We start from the raw sequence: 26,269 nt of genomic DNA on the forward strand, positions 1-26,269 counted from the left end.
GGGATGTACCACCCCCCTCCCACTCCAGCCAGGAACAGACTCGGTCGTACCTGCACATTTCTAAGTGGGAGTACCGTCGGCCTGTTCCTCGGAAATGGGATGTATGTAGTGCATGCAGCCTACCGAGCTCAGTTCCACACTCCATCCTTACCCGGGAGTGGAATATCACACCTCTGGGTTGAGGTGCAATACCCCTGTAGCAGCCGAATCCTCAGGGTGCTACACTTGTATAGTGGAAATTGCAATTTTTCACATAGCCAGATATGTTTCTACACAGTCTCTAGGTCATTAATGATGTATATAACAGTAAGGCGTGCAGTTAGTTTGAAGAGTGCCGGGGATAGAGCTGCTCAAGGCACGTCCTGAACTGGACACAGAGACAATATTAACGTTGGAGCCCAAGTTCACAATGATGTTCTGTGAGTCCTACCAACCTTTGCAGTCAACCTCTGTGCCTTTTGCCATGTACACACTGGCTCCTCTTGTTTGACAAGAACTGGCTTTACCAGTTTTGGAGAATTTTTGAAAATGTTTTGTACTGGACCACGTGGTCTTACTCTGCTTCACAGAGACTTCAGTAATCTCCCCTTGCTGATTAGGTACACTAGCTTTCAACTGAGCCGCTTTGCTTCACTTCTCTCTCATCAGAGACCTGCACTTGTGTGTATTTCTATCCACTGACTAACTTCTTATTCAAGCTGATTCTCCTTCTATGGTTATCCTGGCCAAGAATCTAGCAATCTGTCAGTTTTGATTCTAGACAGTGACCTTATTTTGGCAGGTTGCCCTCCAGAGGGTACCATACCCATGGTCAGGATGGCTAGGGAAGGAAATAGTTAGCCTTAGGTTAGAGCACAGACAGCCTCAATTCAAGTCTATCCATTTCCTTACATAGCCACCCTGACCAAGGATCTGGTGACCTTTGGAGATCAGCCTGCTAAACTTAGGCCACTGTCAGTGCCGTACATGAGAATGGTCATCTTCCTCAGGATCTCGGTCTTCCTCTCCTCCATTTGGCACAGGAGACTATTGCCAACTCTCAAATGGTTATGGTTCTTTATTGGAGTGTTGCCCCCCAATCTTCATCCACAGGTGTAATCTCTGCTGTAGGAGTGCTTATTGTAGTGGATTCTGGTGCACTTCTCGTGAATGTGCATTTTCCTATAATTGGTCTGCATTGGCCTTTGGGTGCTGGCAAGTTTCACTTAAAACATTGGTAAATGAAGACTACATTGCCATACAGCTTCAGAGGGGTGGGTTCTGCCTTTCTAGTGGTGCTGTTGGTCTCCCACCTGCAGGGCAACTCTTTCAATTACTGATTGAATGTAAAAGTACAGAGGCCTAATTGCTTGCCTACCAAGTCATGAAACTCCTATATCTCCCTTTCATACCATTACATACACATCTGTGGTGACCACTCTTCACTTACTGCATGCTGGCGTCCTCATGTCAAGCAGACATCATCTATTTCTCCGAAATAACAGTAAGAAGAGAACGAATGGCAGAATTCGCTGAGTTGTTGTACTCTCGTACCAGTTCGGCAATGTAGTCTAACTACCTGTCCCTCTTCTGGTCTGACAAGGTTTTCAAGAGATGTAATCAGGCAACTCTGAGATGCCCCCTGTTATTATTTCCCTACAGGTGGTAGATTGTAGAGTGCATCTTCTTTGCCTGGTTTAACCGGCAGATTTCTTCAATCACTCTGCTCTCAAATCAGGCCCATTTGACAAAATGTAACTGGGACAGGAATCCAGAAAGTAAAATGAAATTCTTCCACATGGCCTGTGTTGCTGGGGTCGGGTACTCACCTTCCCCCTTAGTACACCCTGGTCGGTACCATAACTTATCCTTGAATTTGCTCAGTCTGCCCATCCATTGCTGCTGTTAAGGCTCCCAGCCTAGACTAGGTTAGCAACCTTCAGCACTCCAGCTGTTGACAAACTAAAAATCCCAACATGCCCTGGTAGACAAGTCAAGGAGTTGTAGTTTTGTAACAGCTGGAGTACAGAAGGGTTTTCATCCCACCATTATGGGATTGTTGTTTGTCTACACTGCAAATTCTGTCCAAAAGAAAATAATGGCAAACTTTTCGCTAACAGCCCACACTACTGATAGAATGCTCTGTAGTTCTGAAGGTTCTGCTATACATCCCTCAGAGTTCAGGTAGCATAGGTGATTATTCCAATTACTCACATCTATCTTGAACTAAGGTAAAACCAACTCACACGTCTTTTAGCTTATAGTGAAAATGATCATACAGTGTATTCAGAAACAACTTCGGGTAATAAAGAAAATCTGCTTTGACCAGACTGCTGGGGGCTGTCGTTACTCAAGAATGGATTTACTGATAGGCCATAAACTGCACAATGGTCCTACTGAGGGAAAAAATACATCTGAAAATGTAAATTGTTTGCTGTATGTTTTCTGGGTGTTCTCAGTATTGTGTGAGTGGGTAGGGAGTTACAATGGGAAGACTGCATTGGATGCTAATTGGTGTAAGAAGAACACAGTCTACCTGACCAAGATCTTCCATTATTAGGTGAATTTAACTTTTCTAAACTTCCAGGTTTTTGCATTTCCCCTTTGTAACATTTTATTGAATATTACATTGATACTCACCATATTAAGGTCGCTGCATCCCAAATGCTAACAGATCTGTATATCTGATATTGTACCTGGTCTATTTAACAGTCTCAAATCCAGCAAATTATCTCTCCTGGTTGGTTCATCAACTGAGAGATGAAATTGTCTTGAATTGTGGATAAAAGCATACAGTACAATAGTTTGAACAAAAACAAGTCACCGACTGGTACAGGAGGAGAGAGGACCCTGCCTGCGAGGGCTCACAATCGCAATGTCTGGATAATTAAAATCTCTCACGAAAAGGACCCTAATATTATTTGCCGCCTTTTCCATAAGTTGCAGCATTTTATCCTCTACCTATTCAGCTATTTTAGGAGGCTTATAGTAAACTCCAATTATCAGCTTACCATTATTGCCATCCATATGTATATTTAGCCATACTGCCTCTACATTGTCGCAGCTTCTCCCAAAGTCCTTATGGAGCAAAGGTCTTAAGTTGGATTCGATGAAAATATACTCCCCTCCACCTTTTTTGTCTTTTCTGTCCTTTCTGATTGTGGTGTAACCCTCCACAATTGTCACCCAGTCATGGCTTTCCTCCAGCCAAGTTTCTGTAATGCACACCACGTTGTAATCTGTGGCTGACATTAGAGTCTTCAATTCATTCATTTTCTTTGCAAGACTTCTTGCATTTGCCAACAGACATTTAATACTATTAATACAATTATCTCTACTCAGCTCCCTACTTTCCTTGCTAGTGCCTACCCCCACTAAATCGTCATTAACCCCTACTGTATTACACTCTGTATGCTCTATCCATCCTGTTTTTTAGCACAACCACCCTCTCTGCCTCCAGAACCAAGGTTAACAGCTCCTCCAGTTGTCTAACCATTCTTTCACACAGCACAGCTGCACAGTTGTAGAGCCTGTGTTATGGATATCAATATTGTATGGAGATATCCAAAATGGCGTTGGCTTCCTGCACCACACCTATGCTATATGACTTTTAAGGAGCTTACTTTATATTCTGCTTCTGACCATAAAAGGCAATAATTGCGGCTAACCAATTGTATTAAAGATATTACGCACTCTTGGAAATACTCCTAGAGACTTGCTATAAATGTTATGTACTTCCTAATTAGAAGAACTTCTGCATTTGGTCTAGCTAGATTCAAGTGTTTTGATTCTCTTACTGTGTGCATACATTATTATAACTAATTTGGCAGCAGATAATTAAGAAGGATTTGCAGTACCCATAGTGGTAAAAGCAACCAAATCACCTGTGGACAACAGAGAAGTCAGCCCAATTCTCGCAGAACTCAAACCCTTCCTGCACCGATTTCTAAGCCACTTAACTCCCTAAGCTCCCACTGTCTTCTTAGTGATACTCATGCAGTGGTAGTGTAGCATCGGCGTCTCTGCCCCGTACTAGGCAGAGACGCCGTCCCTCTCACCTCCCCGCTCCTGGCGCGGCGTCCTCCAGCGCTTCTCTCCCCGCTGCTTCCGGCACGCGCTCCTTCCCCGGCAGTGTGCTTAGGGCGCGCGCGCGCTCCCCCTCTCTTAAAGGGACCGCGCGCGCCGTCCTAAGGAGTCCCCGGCCAATTGCCGGAGGACCTCCCATATATAAGGCACCTCCTCCAAAATGGAGGTGCCCGAGCAATGTTGTTGCAAAGCCTTTCAACTCTGCTTCAGCCCTCAGGTCCCGTTACCAGTTACCTGCCAGTTACCTGCCAGTCACCTGCCAGATTCCTGCCAGTTACTTATCTATCTGCGGTCCGACAGTCTGCCTACCAGCCCTGCCAGTCTGTCTATGGATCAGTCTGCCCGCTCACCTGGGAGCGCTCACCTACTACCTGTCTGCTAGCCTACCTGGAGGCTCCGCCGTCACGTGCTGTGACCACCTGCCTGTCCAGAGACTCTTGCCCGCTCACCTGGGAGCGCTCACCTGCTACCTGCCTGTTAGCCTACCTGGAGGCTCCGCCGTCACGTGCTGTAACCACCTGCCTGTCCAGAGACTCTTGCCCGCTCACCTGGGAGCGCTCACCTGCTACCTGCCTGCTAGCCTACCTGGAGGCTCTGCCGTCACGTGCCGTGACCACCTGCCTGTCCAGAGACTCTTGCCCGCTCACCTGGGAGCGTCCACCTGCTACCTGCCTGCTAGCCTACCTGGAGGCTCTGCCGTCACTTGCCGTGACCACCCGCCTGTCAAGAGACTGTCCCCGTCACTTGCCGTGACCTTCTGCCCCTCTACCCAGAGACTGTCCCCGTCACCTGCCGTGTCCTCCTGCCCTTCTACCCAGAGACTGTCCCCGTCACTAGCCGTGACTACCTGCCCGCCTTCCCTGGTAGCCACCCACTTCCTTACAAGGACTGCCCCCTTGTATAGTTGCTCAGAGGTTCCACCTCCCAGATCCGTTACAGTTTGCTCGGGCCATGGAACCCGGTGGCCCCCAGATCTCCGATCTGCACTAGGAAGTCTTACATCAGAAAACTCAGCAGGAAGTGGTACTGTCCTATCTACGGTCCGTTAACTCTCGTCTAGGCGCATTGTGTGACTCGTCTTTGTCTACCTCTGGTCCAGCCGTGCCCATTCCTGCGGTACCGCAATCCAGTCCCTTCATGGTACCCGACTATGGACCTCGGCTTCTGGCACCTCCACGCTTTGCCGGCGAACCTACTTTAGCTCGGGGTTTCATAAACCAGTGCACCCTGCACTTTGAGCTATTGGCATACCAGTTCATCTCCGACCGGGCCAAGGTGGCCTTCATCATGTCCCATCTCACTGGGGAGGCACTGGCATGGCTAAATCCCCTGTGGGAGAGAGGGGATCCCCTGGTGTCCGACCTGCCGTCTTTCCTCGCTGCTTTCCGGAAAGTCTTCGATGAACCTGGACGGAAAACCTCTTCTGCCTCCTCTCTGCTACGTCTCCACCAAGGGAGTCTCACCGTGGGCCAATATGCCATACGGTTCTGCACCCTCGCTTCTGAGCTTGCCTGGGAAAATGAGGCTCTGGTGTCCGTCTTCTGGGAGGGTCTTTCCGGTCGGATTAAGGACGAGTTAGCTGGTCGGGACATTCCTACCACTCTGGATGACCTGGTGTCACTAGCTACCCGGATTGGCATCCGGTTCCAAGAACGTGCCAAAGAGACTGCCTGGGAGAAAGACTTTTCTCGCTCTGCTCCTACTTCCCTGAGACCTGCCTCTCAACCAGTCACTCCGCGGGCGCACTCGCCTGAACCGATGCAGATCGACCAGACCAAGATGGTCAAATCTCGCCAAGAATCTCGCCGAGCCGAGGGAAGCTGTTTCTATTGTGGCAGTATGGAGCACTTCATCCGTTCCTGCCCGGAAAAGCCGGGAAACGCCAGTGTCTAGGACCGCTCGGAGAGGTCGTCCTAGACAAAAGTAGGCCCTCTCCGTCTCTGACTTTACCGGTCTCTATTGCTTAGGGAGAAATCCGTCACTTTGAACTCGCCCACCTGGATTCTGGAGCTGCTGGAAACCTCATCTCCCAGTCTCTGGTAGAGAGATACTGTATTCCCTCCGTGGATGGAAGACTTCTTTCGGAGACCATCCTGCTCGTCACTGAACCCATAACCCTACAGGTGGGAATGCTGCACTCTGACGAAATCTTATTCCATGTGCTGTCCGGACTTTCTCACTCCTTGTTGCTAGGTCTACCTTGGCTCCAGACGCACGAACCCGTATTGAACTGGCGATCCGTTGAAGTACTCCGATGGGGTACAGACTGCCATAGGACCTGCCTGGTTCCGGTCCGCCCAGCTCGCCCTCCGCTTACTCCAGCTAATTTACCAGGTCTCCCGGCTACTTACTGGCCCTATGCGGACGTCTTCGGTAAGAAGGAAGCAGAGACGTTGCCACCCCATAGACCATATGACTGCCCGATCAACCTGGTACCTGGCACCACTCCTCCCCGTGGGCGTATCTACCCGTTGTCTGCAGCCGAGACCCGGGCCATGTCTGAGTACATTGAAGAGAATCTGGCTAGGGGATTTAGGGGATTTATCCGAAAATCTATCTCCCCGGCTGGAGCCAGATTCTTCTTTGTCAAAAAGAAAGACGGCTCGCTACGTCCCTGTATTGACTACAGAGGACTCAATCTCATTACAGTAAAAAACAAATACCCCCTGCCGCTCATCTCCGAATTGTTTGACCGTCTCAAGGGCGCCAGGATCTTCTCCAAGCTGGATCTACGAGGAGCATATAACCTGGTCCGTATCTGTCAAGGAGACGAGTGGAAGACGGCATTCAATTCCCGGGACGGTCACTATGAGTACCTTGTGATGCCCTTTGGTCTCTGTAACGCCCCCGCTGTCTTTCAAGAGCTGGTCAACGACATCTTCCGTGACCTCCTGTACTCCTGCGTAGTGGTATACCTGGACGATATCTTGGTCTTCTCTCCGGATCTCCCCACACACCGAAGGGATGTTCGTCAGGTCCTGCTTAGGCTTCAGCAGAACCACCTCTATGCCAAATACGAGAAGTGCCTCTTCAACCAGACCTCCCTACCGTTCTTGGGCTATGTCATCTCTCAGACAGGTCTGCAAATGGATCCCGAGAAGCTCTCTTCCGTTCTAAAATGGCCTCGTCCTGAAGATTTGAAGGCGATACAGCGATTCCTGGGCTTCGCTAATTACTATCGTCTTTTCATCCCACACTTCTCGTCTCGGACTGCTCCCATATCTGCGCTTACCCGTAAGGGGGCAAATCCCAAGATATGGTCGCCTGAAGCCAAGGAGCCCTTCCTTTCCTTAAAGAAAGCCTTCGCCTCTGCTCCTGTCCTGCACCGTCTGGACTGTAATAAACAATTCTACTTGGAGGTTGATGCCTCCTCCTCCGGAGCCGGAGCGGTACTCACCCCAAAATCTTCTACCAGGAGAATGGTAACCTGCGGCTTCTTCTCCAAAATCTTCTCCTCGTCTGAGCGCAACTACTCCATAGGAGACCGTGAATTGCTAGCCATCATATTGGCACTGGGGGAGTGGCGCTATCTGCTTGAAGGGGCCCTTTATCCGGTAATTATCTACACGGATCACAAAAACCTGGCATATCTCCAAAATGCCCAGAGACTCAATCCTCGCCAGGCCCGGTGGTCGTTGTTTTTTGCCCGCTTCGACTTCATTCTTCATTTCCTTCCGGCGGACAAGAACGTCAAAGCTGATGCCTTGTCCCGGTCCTTCCTGTCCTCTGATCAAGAGGAAGAGCCTACGCACATCATCGACTCCTCCAAGGTGATGAATGTGGCCCCCTTGGATCTGACTCGTCTCCCACCCGGTAAGACGTTTGTAGCTGTACCAGATCGGGAGAGGGTTCTTCGCTGGGGACATTCTTCTAAACTAGCTGGCCATGCTGGCCAAAAGAAGACCTTCCAACTCATTACCCGGCATTACTGGTGGCCTACCCTGCATAAGGACGTGGTAAACTTCGTCGCGGCCTGCTCATCCTGTGCCCGTAACGAAGTTCCCAGACATCTACCAGCCGGCCATCTCCTGCCCCTTCCCGTGCCTGCTGCTCCTTGGCAGCACATTGCTATGGACTTTATCACCGATCTTCCTATTTCTGCCGGTTGTACAGTCATTTGGGTTGTCGCTGACCGCTTTTCTAAGATGGCCCACTTCATTCCCCTGCCTGGTCTCCCATCTGCACCCGAGCTGGCTAAAGACTTTATCCACCACATCTTCGGTCTCCATGGCCTGCCCCTCCACATCGTGTCAGATTGTGGGGTTCAGTTCACCTCACGCTTCTGGAGAGCAACATGTAAGCTGTTAGACATCACCCTGGACTTCTCCTCCGCTTACCACCCACAGTCCAATGGTCAAGTGGAGCGAATCAATCAGATCCTGACCAGTTACCTGCGGCACTTCGTTAATGCACACCATTCGGACTGGGTGGAGCTGAAAAGAGGACATCGGTAAACCAGGGGAGGAGTCCTGAGGAGATAATTTGCATATTCCCACTGCATTTTGGGGTAAGTGAAGAGTCTCTGTGAGCTCAAAGAACACTGGATTTTGGCTGTTGGAGCTGAAAAGAGGACATCGGTAAACCAGGGGAGGAGTCCTGAGGAGATAATTTGCATATTCCCACTGCATTTTGGGGTAAGTGAAGAGTCTCCGTGAGCTCAAAGAACACTGGATTTTGGCTGTTGGAGCTGAAAAGAGGACATCGGTAAACCAGGGGAGGAGTCCTGAGGAGATAATTTGCATATTCCCACTGCATTTTGGGGTAAGGGAAGAGTCTCCGTGAGCTCAAAGAACACTGGATTTTGGCTGTTGGAGCTGAAAAGAGGACATCGGTAAGCTTTTTTTTTAAGCTTTTTTCACTGTTTTCAGAACATTAACAGTAAGAACATGGAAGAGTCCAGGAGCCATTTGGTGAGCTGCATATCCTGCTACATGTTCACAGACTTGCCAGTGGAAAAGCCAAACTTCACATGCCAGAAATGCAAGCTTGTGTCCCTGTTGGAGGAAAAGTTGCGAAATCTAGAAGAGAGGTTAACTACCTTGAAAATCATTAAGGAAGGTGAAGAGTTCTTAGACAGAGCAGAATTATCTCTTCATGATTCAGAAAGAGAAGAAATTCGAACTGCACCTGAGGAAACAGAGGAATGGAAGCATGTGACCCAGAGAAGCAGGAGGATAGAGAGGCAGTCAGCACCTATACTGCTCAGGAACCAGTACCAGGCTCTCTCGCAGGAGAACCATGAAGAAATACAGCAAGATAAGACTTTGCCAGCAATGAATAACCTTGTAAGCCCTCAGAATCCTCCTGGATGGAGAAAGAAGAATGTTGTGAAGAAAAAACGGAGAGTGGTGGTCATGGGGGATTCCCTGTTAAGAGGAACAGAGGCTGCTATCTGCAGACCAGACATAACCTCAAGAGAAATGTGCTGTCTTCCAGGAGCAAAAATTAAAGATGTGTCTGACAGGATAGCAAGACTCTTCAGACCTACAGATCACTACCCATTCCTGCTAATACATGTGGGGACAAATGACACCGCAAGAAAGGACCTGGAAACCATCTGCAGTGACTTTGAAGACTTGGGCAAGAAAGTGAAAGAATTGGGAGCGCAGGTGGTCTTCTCATCCATCCTCCCAGTGGATGGCCATGGAACAATGAGGTGGAATAAGATTCTACAGGTGAACAACTGGCTACGTCGATGGTGCCGTCAACAAGGATTTGGATTTCTGGATCACGGAATGAATTACCTATACGATGGACTACTTGCTAGAGATGGGGTGCACCTTACGAAGACTGGAAAACATGTATTTGGAAATTGCCTTGCTGCACTCATCAGGAGAGCTTTAAACTAGAACAATGTGGGAAGGGAAGCAAAAGGCCAGAAAAAGCCATACAGCTGACAAATACTATTGAGATCTCTGCTACTGGAAGTGGAAAGGAAGAACAAAGACAAAACAATTTAAATAATAAAAATATGGGAGGAAGAGAAACCAATCACAAACTAAAATGTTTTTATACAAATGCACAAAGCATGGGCAACAAACAAGGAGAATTAGAACTACTAACGCAGGAAAAGAAATATGATGTCATTGGAATCACTGAAACTTGGTGGGACGATACACATGATTGGAATAAAAGGCTAAAAGGATACAACTTATTTGCAAGAAACAGACTTGATAAACGAGGAGGAGGTGTCGCATTGTATGTTAGAAAAGCGTATATCTGCACAGAGATTGAAGCTTCAGAGACTGGGAGTTCTGTGGAAACTGTTTGGGTAAGAATACAAGGAGAGAACAACGGAAAGGACACCATTGTAGGCATTTACTACAGGCCACCTGGGCAAGCTGAAGATATGGATCAACTCTTTATGTATCAAATGACCAAGTTCTCAAAAAAATATGACGTAGTGGTCATGGGAGATTTCAACTATCCAGACATTTGTTGGGAATCTCTCTCAAGTAAAACTAACAGGTCAAGCAAATTCTTATCCTCTCTTGCTGACAACTTTATCTTCCAAAAGGTAGGGGAGAAAACAAGGGGATCTGCTACTTTGGATCTAATCCTTATAAACAAGGAGGAAATGGTTGAGGAGGTAAAAGTGGCTGGGACCCTAGGAGGCAGCGATCATGCTATTATAGAATTTTGGATAACTAGAGGAGGAAGACATGTGAAGACTCAAACTTCAAGGTTAGATTTTAGAAAGGCAGATTTTAAGAGACTCAGAAAGAGAATAGGAGGGATCCAATGGCTGGATGTCCTTAAGGACAAAAATGTCCAGGAAGGATGGGAAATTTTTAAAAATGAGATTCTCAAAGCACAATCGTTAACAATCCCGAAAAGTAGGAAGAATGGGAAGCATTTAAGGAAACCAGGATGGATGAACACAGAACTTAAACACATGCTAAAAAGAAAGAAAGAAATGTTTATTAAATGGAAAGAGGGAGGCATATCTAAAGAAGATTATAATGCAGTCTGCAGATCCTGCAGGGCATGTATCAGGTTAGCTAAAGCTGACAATGAATTAAGGCTTGCAAGAGATGTCAAAAGCAATAAAAAAGGATTTTGGGGGTATGTCAAAAGTAAAAGAAAAGTCAAAGATGCTATAGGATTTTTACAGGATGAAAATGGAGAAATGGTAAGAGAGGATGTTGAGAAGGCCAAACTTTTTAATTCCTATTTTGCATCTGTTTTCTCTCAGAAAGAAAATGTAACATCAACTGATCTTCACTGTCCTTTTAAAGGAATAGAAGAATCCAAGTTATCTGTAAACAGAAAGATTGTGAGGGAATATTTAGCTAACATAAATGAGTTCAAGTCTCCAGGTCCAGATGAATTACACCCCAGAGTACTGAAGGAGATCGTAGAAGAAATTTTAGAACCACTCTCCATAATCTTTGAAAATTCTTGGAGAACAGGAGAAGTCCCAGAAGACTGGAGAAGAGCAAATGTTGTTCCTATCTTCAAAAAGGGGAAGAAGGTGGACCCAGGGAACTATAGGCCGGTGAGTCTGACTTCTATACCAGGAAAGATTTTTGAACAAATTATTAAACAACATGTATGTAAGTACCTGGATAAGAATGAAGTGATTAACCAGAGTCAGCATGGGTTTATAACTAACAAGTCATGTCAGACTAACTTAATTTCCTTCTATGACAGAATCACTGACTGGGTGGATCAGGGAAATGCTGTAGATATAGTATATCTTGACTTCAGCAAAGCATTTGACAAAGTATCTCACACCATCCTTATTGAAAAAATGACCAAGTATGCAATGGACCAGGCAACTGTTAGGTGGATTCATAACTGGCTTAGTGATCGGACTCAAAGGGTGATTATAAATGGCTTCACATCCAGCTGGATGAATGTCTCAAGTGGGGTACCACAGGGCTCCGTCCTGGGAACTGTATTGTTCAACATCTTTATCAATGATTTAGATGAAGGAATTGAGGGTAAACTGATTAAATTTGCTGATGACACAAAGCTAGGAGGGATAGCTAATACTAGAGAAGAGAGAGAGAGGATTCAAAAAGACCTAAATAAACTGGAGCAGTGGGCAGCAACCAACAGAATGGTTTTTAACAGGGAAAAATGCAAAGTACTACATCTGGGCAATAAAAATGAAAAAAGCATATACAGAATGGGAGGAATAGAGCTAAACAACAGTACATGTGAAAAAGACTTAGGTATACTAATAGATCATAGACTGAACATGAGTCAACAGTGTGATGCAGCAGCAAAAAAGGCAAATACAATTCTGGGATGTATTAACAGAAGCATACAGTCTAGATCACGTGAAGTCATTATTGGTCTTTACTCCTCTTTGGTCAGACCTCATCTGGAATACTGTGTACAGTTTTGGGCACCACATTTTAAAAAAGACATAGACAAACTGGAGCAAGTTCAGAGAAGAGCGACCAGAATGGTGACTGGTCTGCAAACCATGTCCTATGAGGAACGGTTGCAGGATTTGGGAATGTTTAGCTTGCAAAAAAGAAGACTGAGAGGAGACTTAATAGCTGTCTACAAATATGTCAAGGGCTGTCACATTGTAGAAGGATCATCTTTATTCTCATTTGCACAAGGAAAGACTAGAAGCAATGGGATGAAACTAAATGGGAGGAGACACAGATTAGATATTAGAAAAAACTTTTTGACAGTTAGGGTGATTAATGAGTGGAACAGGCTGCCACGAGAGGTGGTGAGTTCCCCTTCAATGGACGTCTTCAAACAGAGGCTGGACAGACATCTGTCTGAGATGATTTAGTGAATCCTGCTTTGAGCAGGGGGTTGGACCAGATGACCCAGGAGGTCCCTTCCAACTCTACCATTCTATGATTCTATGATTCTATGATTCTATGATTCCTACCATGGGCCGAATTCTCTTACAATAACCATGAGAGCGAATCCTCTTCCAAATCCCCGTTCTTTATTGTCGGTGGCCAACATCCCCGGATTCCACTTCCTGTCTCCGTTTCTGTGGACAACCCTGCTGCGGAGTCTCTTGTCAGCGAATTTTCTACTATTTGGGAGAGTACCAGGTCCGCTCTTCTTCTGTCCTCTGAGCGGATGAAGAGATATGCTGATAAGAGACGTCTGGATCCGCCTCAATTCCGTCCGGGAGACAAGGTTTGGCTCTCGTCCAAACATGTGCGGCTCAAAGTACCCTCCTTCAAGTTGGGCCCTCGATTCATCGGTCCCTTCGAAGTCCTCAGGCAAATTAACCCTGTGGCCTACAAATTAAAACTCCCGGCCACCCTATGGATTCCCAACTCCTTCCACGTATCTCTCCTCAAACCGTTGTCTTTAACTCTTTTTCCAATAATCCAGGTGCCCCTCCTGCTCCGGTTTCCGCTGATGACGTTTTTGAGGTAGAAAGTATTCTGGCCTCCAAGAGGGTAAGAGGAAAGACCTTTTTTCTGGTAGATTGGAAGGGGTTTGGTCCTGAGGAGAGAACTTGGGAACCCAGGGAGAACATCAACGCCCCGCTTCTCCTTGAAAAATTTCTATCTGGTCAAAAAAAGAGGGGACCTAAAGGGGGGGGGGTACTGTAGCATCGGCGTCTCTGCCCCGTACTAGGCAGAGACGCCGTCCCTCTCACCTCCCCGCTCCTGGCGCGGCGTCCTCCAGCGCTTCTCTCCCCGCTGCTTCCGGCACGCGCTCCTTCCCCGGCAGTGTGCTTAGGGCGAGCGCGCTCCCCCTCTCTTAAAGAGACCGCGCGCGCCGTCCTAAGGAGTCCCCAGCCAATTGCCGGAGGACCTCCCATATATAAGGCACCTCCTCCAAAATGGAGGTGCCCGAGCAATGTTGTTGCAAAGCCTTTCAACTCTGCTTCAGCCCTCAGGTCCCGTTACCAGTCACCTGCCAGTCACCTGCCAGATTCCTGCCTGTTACTTATCTATCTGCGGTCCGACAGTCTGCCTACCAGCCCTGCCAGTCTGTCTATGGATCAGTCTGCCCGCTCACCTGGGAGCGCTCACCTACTACCTGTCTGCTAGCCTACCTGGAGGCTCCGCCATCACATGCTGTGACCACCTGCCTGTTCAGAGACTCTTGCCCGCTCACCTGGGAGCGCTCACCTGCTACCTGCCTGTTAGCCTACCTGTAGGCTCCGCCGTCACGTGCTGTGACCACCTGCCTGTCCAGAGACTCTTGCCCGCTCACCTGGGAGCGCTCACCTGCTACCTGCCTGCTAGCCTACCTGGAGGCTCTGCCGTCACGTGCCGTGACCACCTGCCTGTCCAGAGACTCTTGCCCGCTCACCTGGGAGCGTCCACCTGCTACCTGCCTGCTAGCCTACCTGGAGGCTCTGCCGTCACTTGCCGTGACCACCCGCCTGTCAAGAGACTGTCCCCGTCACTTGCCGTGACCTTCTGCCCCTCTACCCAGAGACTGTCCCCGTCACCTGCCGTGTCCTCCTGCCCTTCTACCCAGAGACTGTCCCCGTCACTAGCCGTGACTACCTGCCCGCCTTCCCTGGGATCCACCCGCTTCCTTACAAGGACTGCCCCCTTGTATAGTTGCTCAGAGGATCCACCTCCCAGACCCGTTACAGGTAGTATTTCTAAAAACACCACTTTAAGGATCCTGGACTTAAGCTTCTTTCCTAGATCCCTGAAATTGTTTTTAAGAATCTTCCATCTCGCTCTGACTTTGTCATTGGTACCAAGACTTCTATTAATCCAATAGTTTCAATAATGCCTACTGTTCATGTGTCCACTGTTTAGAACCTATGCAAGGATGTTGGGGCTAAGATTCGTTTTTCTTATCTAATTTTCTTAGACAATTTGTCAGGAGTAAGCTGTTTGTGTCAAGCTCCATTCATATTAAATGCGAAGGCCAGAGGTGCCAAATTAGGACTCATATCACATTCATAAAAAGTAGAGATGACAGTAGAAATCATCGGTGTGGACTGATCACAAGGAATAACTGAATTTTAAGTTTCGTCTGTTGATATAACATGTTGTTTTCCAGGTGGAAAGGTGAAAATGTGGCAACAACAGAAGTGGAAAACTTTGTGGCAATGTTGGATTTCATTGAAGTAGCCAATGTTTTTGGTGTTGAAGTGCCTTGTGAGTAAGAAAAATGTAGTTTCGTAGTTTTATATCATTTTAGCATCAATCTAAACTAGACAATAAAGTACTAAACATGTTTAGGATATATAAACGTACAAATAAATTATTTATTTTGTAGCACCATTTATTCCATGGCGCTTTATATGTGAAAAGGGGTATACATAAAAAAAAACAAGTACAATAATCATGAATAATACAAGTCACTGACTGGTACAGGAGGAGAGAGGACTCTGTCTGTGAGGGCTCACAGTCTACAAAGGATGGGATAGGATAGAGTAAGTGAGAGGAGAGCTGGTGATACAGCTGTATAGTGGAACGAGAGTTACTGCAGGTTGTAGGCTTGTCGGAAGAGGTAGGTCTTCAGGTTCCTTTTGAAGTGATCCACGGTAGGCGAGAGTCTGATATGTTGGGGCAGAGAGTTCCAGAGTAGGGGGGATGCATGGGAGAAATCTTGTATGCAATTGTGGGAAGAGGAGATAAGAGGGGAGTAGAGAAGGAGATCTTGTGAGGATCAGAGGTTGCATGCAGGTAAGTATCAGGAGACTTGGTCACAGATGTATGAAGGAGACAGGTTGTGGATGGCTTTGTATGCCATGGTTAGGGTTTTGAACTGGAGTGTCTGAGCAATGTGGAGCCAGTGAAGGGATTGACAGAGAGGAGAGGCCGGGGAATTGCGAGGGGACAGGTGGATTAGTCGGGCAGCAGAGTTTAGGATAGATTGGAGAAGCGTGAGAGTGTTAGAAAGGAGGCCACAGAGTAGAAGGTTGCAGTAGTCAAGGCGGGAGATGAGGAAGACATGCACTAGTGTTATTGCAGATTCATGGTTAAGGAATGCACGGATCCGGGAAATATTTTTGAGTTGGAGTCGGCAGGAGGTGGAAAGGGCTTGGATATGATGTTTGAAGTAGAGAGCAGAGTCAAGGAAAACCCCAAGGCAGCGAGCTTGTGGGACTGAGAAGGGGGAGCAGCTATTGACTTTGATGGATAGGTCTGTTGGGGGGTTGAGTGAGATAGGGAAAAAGATGATGAATTCAGTTTTGTCCATATTAAGTTTTAGTAATCAAGGGGAGAAAATGGATAAAATGGCTGACATACATTGTGGGATTCTGGTTAGTATGGAGGTGATATCCAGAGAGGTAGATCTGTGTGTCATCAGCACAGAGATAATATTGAAAACCGTGGGACTCTATGAGCTGTCTTTGGCCGAAGGTGTATATGGAGAAGAGCAGAGGTCCTAGAACTGAACCTTGGGGGACACTGACAGATAGGGGGTGAGATGAGGAGGTGGTGTGTGAATGGGAGATGCTGAATGTCCTGTCCGTTAGGTATGAAGAGATCCAAGATAGGGCCAAGTCTGTGATGCCAAGAGATGAGAGAATCTGTAGTAAGAGGGAATAGTCTACTGTGTTAAAGGCAGAGGACAAATCAAGGAGGAGGAGGAGGACAGAGTAGTGTCGTTTAGCTTTGGCAGTTAGTGGGTCATTGGTGACTTTAGTTAGGGCATGTTTGGTTGAATGATGCGGTCGGAAGACAGATTGTAACCTATGAAAGAGGAAGCCGGAGGAGAGGTGGGAGGACAGTTCAAGATGGCCATGCTGTTCCAGTAGTGTTGAGGCGTAATGGAGAAGTGATATGGGGCGGTAGACACAGAGGATGAGTCAAGAGAGGGCTTTTTGGGATGGGTGTGATCAAGGTATATTTAATGCATGAGGGGTAGACACCTGTTGTTGATGATAGGTTGAAGAGAGGGGTTAGGGTTGGGATGAAGACTGTGATGAGGTATGGGATGAGATGGGACGGGATCGGGTCAAGCGCACAGGTGGTATGATGTGATCTGGAGAGTAGAGCGGAAGGTTTATCTTCTGTAATAGTGGAGAAGCTGGTTTTGGAAGAAGAAGGATGAGTAATTATGAGGAGGGGCTGTGGGGACTGTAGGCCAACACTTTTTCTGATGTTGTCAATCTTGTCAATGTTCTGCTTGAAAAATGAGGCAAAGTCTTCAGCTGAGATGAGAGGAGAGGGAGGAAGTGCTTGGGGATGGAGGAGAGAATTGAAAGTGTTGAATAGCTGTTTAGGGTTGTGAGACAGGGAAGATATGAGAGATTAGAAGCAGGTTTGTTTTTCAGCAGTGAGTGTGGACTTGAAATTGGTGAGGGGCTCTGGTTAGCAATCATGGAAGCCCACCTCAGTTCTTTAGTCAGGCTGGTGTGCCAGGGTTGCCTGTTGAATGTGCGAGCTTTGGTATGTGTGAGGGGAGCGACCAATTCGAGAGCTGCAGCTGTTGTGGTGTTATATAAAGCGACAGCAGCATCTGCATTGTGTAAGGAACCTATGACTGCAAGAGGGAGAAGGGACTCTGAAAGTGAGTGTAAATCAAGGTGTTTGAGATTTCTGCAAGGGTGTGCAAGTTTGTGTAGTGGGGATTGTGTACTTAGAAAGGAGAGGGAAGAGAATGTGAGTAGGTACTGGTCAGATACGGGGAGAGGTGAGTTAGCGAGGTTAGATAGGGAACAGAGGCAGGTGAAGATGAGGTCCAGTGTGTGGCCATCTTATCAATATGTATTATACCTCACAGTGACAATGGGTTGGTATTGTAGACTACTCTGAAATGTAGAAGAGCATAAAGCATTTTATTTTAATGTTTTTGCCATGTCAATAATTGTTTTTTATTATGATAAATGTATTTTGCAAGCGACCAGTTAAGCATAGCTGTTACGGATCCGGGTGGTGGACCCTCTGTGCTTAGATGCAAGGAGGGACCAGAGGGGCGTAACTAAGTGCCTACTCGGACTGACCCAGGTCACATGGCGGCTTAGTCCACTCCGTGAACCAGGGAGGGACCGGGCAGGTGAACCAGGTGCCACTCTGGGACCGACCTTGTGTGAGAGCAGGTGACTCCCACGGGTCAGATGACAGGAGCTGACTGGTACAGCGGATGAGCACGGCAGGTAGGCTGGCGGGTGATCCGGGTAGACAAGCAGGCGGGTAAAGCGGATAGCCAGACGGGTACTGCGGGTAAACGAGTAGGCGGGTATGGCAGGTAACTTGGCAGGTGCTCCGGGTAGGCAGGCTGGCGGGCATGGCAGGTAAATGGCAGGTGCTCCGGATAGGCAGGCTGGCGGGCACAGCTGGTAACTGGCAGGTGCTCCTGGTAGGCAAGTTGGCGGGCTCGGCTGATAGATAGACTGGTGGGCAGGACTGTTAGACTAATGGGCAAGGGACCTGAGGGCTGAGGAGAGTGTTAGCACACAAACAACAACCTTGCACAGGCACCTCCATTTTGGAGGAGGTGCTAGATATAGTGGCAGTCCTCCGGCCATTGGCCGGGGACCCTTTAGGACAGCGTGAGGCCCCTTTAAGAGGGAGGGAGGGAGCGCACGCGCCCTAAGCACAGTGCCCAGGAAGCTGCACGCAGTGCGCGCCTCAGCAGCAGGAGAACAGGAAGACGCCGGACCGGCGCCGCGGCGGTGAGGGGAACGGCGTCTCTGCCTGGCAAGAGGCAGAGACACCGATGAAGGTGAGGGGCATGAATGTTCTCCCTGGGCTCCCAAAACCTCTCCTCAGGCCAAACCCCTTCCAATCCACAAGAAAGAAAGTCTTTCCTCTTACTCTCTTGGTGGCCAAAATGTTTTCTACTTCAAAGATGTCCTCAGTGGAGACTGGAGCTGGAGTGGTACCTGGATCGTCAGAGAAATAATTAAGGACAACCGGTTTGAGGAGAGACACGTGAAAGGAGTTGGGAATTTGTAAGGAGGCCGGGAGTTTCAGCTTGTAAGCCACCGGATTAATTTGGTTCAGATCCTCGAACGGACCAATGAATCGTGGACCCAACTTGTAAGATGGTATCTTAAGATGAACATATTTGGAAGAAAGCCAGACCTTGTCTCCCGGACGGAATAGAGGCGGATCCATCAGCTTCTTCATCAGCTCCGAGGACTGAAGAAGCGCAGATCTAGTGTCTTCCCAAATTGCAGAAAATTCGCTGATGAGAGACTCCACGGCAGGATTATCCACTGAAGAGGAGACCGGAAACGGAATCTGGGGGTGTTGACTGTAGACCACAAAAAAACGGAGTTTTAGCAGAAAACTCGCTCTCATGGTTGTTATAGGAAAACTCGGCCCAGGGCAGGAGTTCAACCCAATCGCTATGGTGAGCGTTGACAAAGTGTCGAAGAAAACTGGTGAGGATTTGATTGATGCGTTCCACTTGGCCATTGGACTGAGGATGGTAGGCCGAAGAAAAATCCAAGGAGACATCCAGCAGCTTGCACGTGGCTCTCCAGAAGCGCAAAGTGAATTGAACTCCGCGATCCGAGACAATGTGGTGGGGTAGGCCGTGAAGACGGAAGATGTAATGGATGAAGTCCTTAGCCAGCAACGGTGCAGACGGAAGACCAGGCAGGGGAATGAAGTGGGCCATCTTAGAAAAGCGGTCAGCGACCACCCAAATGACAGTACAACCGGCCGAAACAGGGAGATCCGTGATGAAGTTCATTGCAATATGTTGCCACGGAGCGGAAGGCACGGGAAGAGGAAGAAGATAGCCGGCTGGGAGGTGCCTAGGTATCTTGTTACGGGCACAAGAGGAACAAGCCGGGACAAATTCCGCAACATCATTGCGCAGGGTGGGCCACTAATAATGTCAGGCAATGAGAAGAAATGTCTTCCTCTGGCCGGGGTGACCAGCCAGTTTGGACGAATGACCCCACAGTAAAACCTTCTTCCGATCCTGAACCGCCACAAAGGTCTTACAAGGAGGTAGATGAGACAGGTCAAATGGAGCAACAGTCATTCATTTGGAGGGGTCAATGTTATATAGAGGCTCCTCCTCCTGGTTGGTAGACAAAAATGAACAGGATAGTGCGTCAGCTTTAATGTTCTTGTCTGCCGGGCGGTAGTGAAGAGTAAAGCAGAATCGAGCAAAGAATAGTGACCATCTGGCCTGACACGGGTTTAGTCTTTGGGCATTCTGCAAATAAGCGAGGTTTTTATGGTCAGTGTAGATGACCACAGGGTGCAGAGCCCCCTCCAGCAAGTAGCACCACTCCTCCAGCGCTAATTTGATGGCCAGCAGCTCTCGATCTCCTATTGCGCTCGGACGAGGAGAAGAGCTTGGAGAAGAAGCCGCAAGTTACCATTCTCCCGGATAAGGATTTCTGGGTGAGCACTGCTCCGGCCCTGGAGGAGGAGGCATCGACCTCCAGGAACAACTGCTTGTTGCAATCCGGACGGTGTAGCACTGGAGCGGAGGATAAAGCTTGTTTTAGGGAGACGAAGGCTTTCTCTTCCTCAGAAGACCACTCCCTAGGATTTGCTCCTTTTCGGGTGAGAGCAGAGATGGGAGCAGTCCGGGAGGAAAATGAGGAATGAAGAGACGGTAATGTAGCGTCGGAGTCCCTGCCTCCTGCTAGGCAGGGACGCTGTTCCCCTCACCTCTCCGCTCTGTGCCCGGCGTCTTCCTCCCGCTCTGCTGGCAGCGCGCGCTGCTTCCCGGCCACGGTGCTTAGGGCGTGCGCGTGCTCCCCCTCTCTTAAAGGGGCCGCGCGCGCCGTCCTAAGGAGTCCCCGGCCAATGGCCGGAGGACTTCACCATATATAAGGCACCTCCTCCAAAATGGAGGTGCCCGAGCAATGTTGTTGCAAAGCCTTCACTCTGCTTCAGCCCTCAGGTCCTGTTTCCAGTTACCTGCCAGTCACCTGCCAGATTCCTGCCTGTTACCTGCCAGTCACCTGCCAGATTCCTGCCTGTTACCTGCCAGTCACCTGCCAGATTCCTGCCTGTTACCTGCCAGTCACCTGCAAGATTCCTGCTTGATACCTGCCAGATATCCGTTTACCTGCTTACAAGCCTGCGGTCTGACGGTCTGCCTTCCGACACCTGTCAGTCTGTCTATGGACCAGCCTGCCCGCTCACCTGGGAGCGCTCGTCTGCTACCTGCCTGCTAGCCTACCTGGAGGCTCCGCCGTCACTTGCCGTGACCACCTGCCTGTCCAGAGACTCTTGTCTGCTCACCTGGGAGCGCTCATCTGCTACCTGCCTGCTAGCCTACCTGGAGGCTCCGCCGTCACTTGCCGTGACCACCTGCCTGTCCAGAGACTCCTGTCTGCTCACCTGGGAGCGCTCATCTGCTACCTGCCTGCTAGCCTACCTGGAGGCTCCGCCGTCACTTGCCGTGACCACCTGCCTGTCCAGAGACTCTCGCCTGCTCACCTAGGAGCGCTCACCTGCTACCTGCCTGCTAGCCTACCTGGAGGCTCTGCCGTCACTAGCCGTGACCACCTGCCTGTCCAAGAGACTGTCCCTGTCACTTGCCGTGAGTACCCGTCCTTCTACCCAGAGACTGTCCCTGTCACTTGCCGTGACTACCTGCCCTTCTACCCAGAGACTGTCCCTGTCACTTGCCGTGACTACCTGCCCTTCTACCCAGAGACTGTCCCTGTCACTTGCCGTGATTACCTGCCCGTCTTCCCTGGGAGCCACCCGCTTCCTTACAAGGACCGCCCCCTTGTATAGTTGCTCAGAGGTTCCGCCTCCCAGACCCGTTACAGGTAATAGTTGCGAAACCCAGAAACCGTTGAATTGCCTTCAATCCCTCCGGTCGGGGCTACTTTAAGACAGCAGACACCTTCTCTGGATCCATCCGCCGACCGGTCTCAGAAATGATGTAAACAAGAAACGGCAAGGAGGTCTGCTCAAAGAGGCATGTCTCGTATTTACCATACAGGCGATTCTTCCGGAGCCTCAGCAGAACCTGACGAACATCCCTCCGGTGTGAGGGCAAATCCGGGGAGAACACCAAGATGTCGTCCAGGCACACCACCACGCAGGAATACAGGAGATCTTGGAAGATGTCACTAACTAGCTGCTGGAAGACGGCTGGAGCATTACAGAGACCGAAGGGCATCACGCGGTATTCGTAGTGACCATCCCGGGTGTTGAATGCCGTCTTCCACTCATCTCCCTGATGAATCCAGACCAGATTGTATGCCCCCCGAAGATCGAGCTTGGTGAAGATCTTCGCGCCTTTTTAGGCGGTCAAACAACTCCGAGATGAGAGGCAGGGGGTACTTATTTTTTATGGTAATCTGGTTTAGACCCCTATAGTCAATACAAGGACAAAGCGAGCCATCTTTCATCTTGACAAAGAAGAATCCTGCTCCAGCTGGAGAGGTGGATTTCCGCATAAATCCCCTAGCAAGATTCTCCTCAATGTACTCAGACATAGCATGGGTCTTGGCCAACGACATGGGGTAGATTCGCCCATGAGGAGGTGAAGCACCAGGTATTAGGTCGATGGGGCAATAATACCGCCTATGAGGTGGTAGTGTCTCAGCCTCCTTTTTGTCAAAGACGTCCACATAGGACCAGTAGGGTGCCGGCAGGCCAGGTAGGGTAGTCGGCGTAGACGGGGGTCGAGCAGGACGAACCGGAACCAGACAGGATTCATGGCATTCCTGACCCCAACGGAGCACTTCACCAGATCTCCAATTCAGGACGGGCTCATGTCTCTGTAACCAGGGCAGCCCAAGCAAGAGGGGATGAGAGAGACCGGACAACACATGAAAGGAGATCTTCTCCGAGTGCAGCATTCCCACCTGAAGAGTTACAGGCTCAGTGACCAGCAAGGTGGTTTACGGAAGAAGTTTCGCCTCCACTGAGGAAACCGCCAAAGGTTCAGCCAGATGTATGGTAGGAATCTGATAACGTTCCACAACGGCCTGTTGAATGAGATTCCCTGCGGCTCTGGGATCCAGAAAGGCAGTCTCGAAGAAACAGGTCTCACCACTGGTCACAGAAACGGACAGAATCAAGGACGGAGAGGAAGAACTCTTGCCTAGGATGACCTCTCCGAGCGGTCCTAGACACTGGAGTTTCCCGGTCTCTCCGGGCAGGAACGGATCAGATGCTCTATACTGCCGCAATAGAAGCAACTCCCCTCAGCACGGCATGTCTCCTGGCGAGACTTGACCATCTTGGCTTGGTCAATTTGCATTGGCTCTGGAGAAGACACCCGGGGGATTACTGGTTGCGAGACAGGCCTTTGGAAGGTTGGAGCGAGACGCGGAAGTCTTCTCTCCCGGGTCGCCTCCTTAGCACGTTCCAGAAAGTGGATGTCGATCCGGGTAGCTAAAGAGCTAAAGACACCAGGTTGTCCAGGGTGGAAGGTATGTCTCGGCCAGCTAGCTCATCATTGATCCATCCAGAAAAGCCCTCCCAAAAGGTGGACACCAGTGCCTCATTATTCCAGGCCAGCTCAGATGCGAGGGTGCAGAAACGCACGGCATACCATCCCACAGAAAGACTCCCTTGACGGAGTCGGAGAAGTGAGGAGGCAGTAGAAGATCTTCATCCAGGTTCATCGAACACCTTCCAGAAAGACGTGAGGAAAGCCTGGAAATTGGACACCAGAGGATCCCCTCTCTCCCACAGAGGGTTAAGCCACACCAACGCCTCTCTGGTGAGGTGAGACATGATGAATGCCACCTTGGCCCAGTCGGAGACGAACTGGTGTGCCAGAAGTTCAAAGTGCAGCGTGCACTGATTTATGAAGCCCCGACATAGAACAGGGTCACCATCGAAACGTGGAGGCGCAGAAAGCCGGGGTCCAAAGCCGGTTGCCACAGCGCCACAGGGTAGAGGTGCCGCCGGAGTGGGTGCCGCTCGATTAGAGACGGACACCGTCGGAGTAGACAGCTTGTCCAGGCGGGAGTTGACTGTCCGCAGATAGCACAGGATAGTCTCCTGCTGGGATCTCTGACGAGAGACCTCCTGGTACAAGTCAGAGAGCAAAGAAGCCTGGGAGCCACCGGATTCCATGGCCTGTGCAAACTGTTACGGATCCGGGTGGTGGAACCTCTGTGCTTAGATAGCCAGACGGGTACTCCAGGTAAACGAGCAGGCGGGTATGGCAGATAACTTGGCAGGTGCTCCGGTTAGGCAGGCTGGTGGGCACGGCTGGTAACTGGCAGGTGCTCCGGGTAGGCAGGCTGGCGGGCACGGCAGGTAACTGGCAGGTTCTCCGGGTAGGTAGGCTGGCAGGCTCGGCTGATAGACAGACTGGCGGGCAGGACTGTTAGACAGACTGGCGGGCAAGGGACCTGAGGGCTGAGGAGAGTGTTAGCACACAAACAACAACCTAGCACACAGGCACCTCCATTTTGGAGGAGGTGCTAAATATAGGGGCAGTCCTCCGGCCAGCCCCTTTAAGAGGGAGGGAGCGCGCGCGCCCTAAGCACAGTGCCCGGGAAGCTGCGTGCAGTGCGCGCCTCAGCAGCAGGAGAACAGGAAGATGCTGGACCGGGGCCGCGGCAGTGAGGGGAACGGCGTCTCTGCCCGGCAGGAGGCAGAGATGCCGATGCTACAATAGCACACTGCTTTGTGCCTTGGAAATAGGCTAACAAATCATCAACAGTTACAAGTCAGTTAAAATGATATTAAAAATTGTCTTTCATTATATACACTGCATGTATAACACCAATTCCAAAAAAGTTGAATAAAATGTAATTAAAATACAAATGGAATGATTTGGAACACTCAATATAGCCACAATTTAATTCACAACAGCACATAGAACACAGACCAAAAGGTGAAAGTTAGACATTTTTCCATTTATTCTAAACAACTTAACTCATCTAGAAATTGATGGTAGCAACAAATTCAAAAAAGTTGAAACAGGGCCATGTCTACCATTGTGTGGCATACGGTTTGTAAATGTCTGGAAAGTGAGTAGACCAATTGCTGGAGTTTGGGGAGAGGAATGTTCCCCTATCTTATCTGATGTAGGATTCTAGTCGCTCAACAGTCCTGGGTCTTCTGTGTGGTTTTTTTGTTTCATAATGCACCAAATATTTTCTGTTGGTCAAAGGCCTGGACTGCAGGCGGCCAGTTCATCTCCCGAACTCTTCTTCTGTGAAGCCATGCTATTGTGATGGATGCAGTATGTGGTTTAGCATTGTCTTGATGAAATATACAAGGCCTTTCCTGAAATAGATGTTGTTTGAATGGGAGGATAAGTTGCTATAAAACCTCTATATAATGCTCAACATTGATAGTCTCTTTCAAGATGTATAAGCTGCCCATGCCCTAGGCACTAATGCAACCCCATACCATCATAGATGCAGGCTCTTGAACTGTACGGCGATATCAAGCTGGCTGGTTGCTCTCCTCTTTGAGCCCCCAGTTAACAGCGGAAGAATTTCACATTTTGACTCATCTCACCACAAAACAATTTTCCATTTTGGAAAACGGTAGAATTTTTGGATTGTGTTGATATATGCCTTCTTTATTGCATAACAGAGCTTTAACTTGCATTTGTGGATTGCACGGCGAAAAGCGTTCACAGATCAATGATATCTCAAAGTATTCCTGAGCTCACACAGTGATTTGCGCTAGCAATTAATACCTGTTTTTAATGCAGTACCGCCTGAGGGTTGTAGATCACGAGCATCCAGTATAAACCATCGGCCTTGTCCCTTGTGCACATGGATTTCTCCAGAATCTCTGAATCTTGTAATGACATTATGTACTATAGATGGTGGTATATTCAAAGTGTTTGCAATTTTACGTTAAGGAACATTTTTTTTAAATTGTTCCACGCTTATTAGACTCAGTTCTTCACAGATTAGTGACCCTCTGGCCGTCTTTGCTTTTTAGAGACTCTGCATTTCTAACATGCTCTTTTTATATACAGTTATGTTTCTTAGACTACTTTGGAACTCTATCTTTAATATTATATCAGTATAAAAAATATTTTTTTCTTAATTGATATTCAAAATATGAACAGTAACTTATAGTACAGATATACAGAAAAGAAGATTAGGAACAAGACTCAGGTATTAAGGGAGTGGGGTCAGCACATAAACATTGATCTCCATAGACTTTAATGGCTGAGTCTTATCAGCAAAATAGAATGTGCTATGAGTTTCCTGGACTGGAGACACGGATTCGTTTTTAAATCCAATGTCTGTATGGTTCAGTTAAACTCTATGGCTCATTGCGATGTCTGAGAGCAAAAACGGACACATGTCACACAAATGTAGGAAACATAACTGTTGCAACAATAACATCGGAACAGAAAACATAGTATATAGCAGAAATATTTGTCTGCCTCACATATCAGACATCATAAAATGACT

General features: G+C 48.7%; 1 protein-coding gene across 3 annotated transcripts in view; it reads left to right on the plus strand.

Moving 5' to 3' along the window:
- LOC141166305 (long-chain fatty acid transport protein 2-like) overlaps positions 1-26,269 on the plus strand; it is a 228,447-nt gene that overhangs the window by 194,357 nt on the left and 7,821 nt on the right. For all 3 annotated transcript variants that reach the window (XM_073652865.1, XM_073652867.1, XM_073652864.1), the window contains exon 9: positions 15,034-15,131. In XM_073652865.1, coding sequence (XP_073508966.1) covers positions 15,034-15,131 — 98 coding nt within the window. The remainder of the gene's footprint in view (positions 1-15,033; positions 15,132-26,269) is intronic.

Source organism: Phyllobates terribilis, unplaced genomic scaffold (assembly GCF_046119375.1).
Source record: "Phyllobates terribilis strain yellow unplaced genomic scaffold, ASM4611937v1 Scaffold_11__3_contigs__length_659146591, whole genome shotgun sequence".
Lineage (NCBI taxonomy): Eukaryota > Metazoa > Chordata > Amphibia > Anura > Dendrobatidae > Phyllobates > Phyllobates terribilis.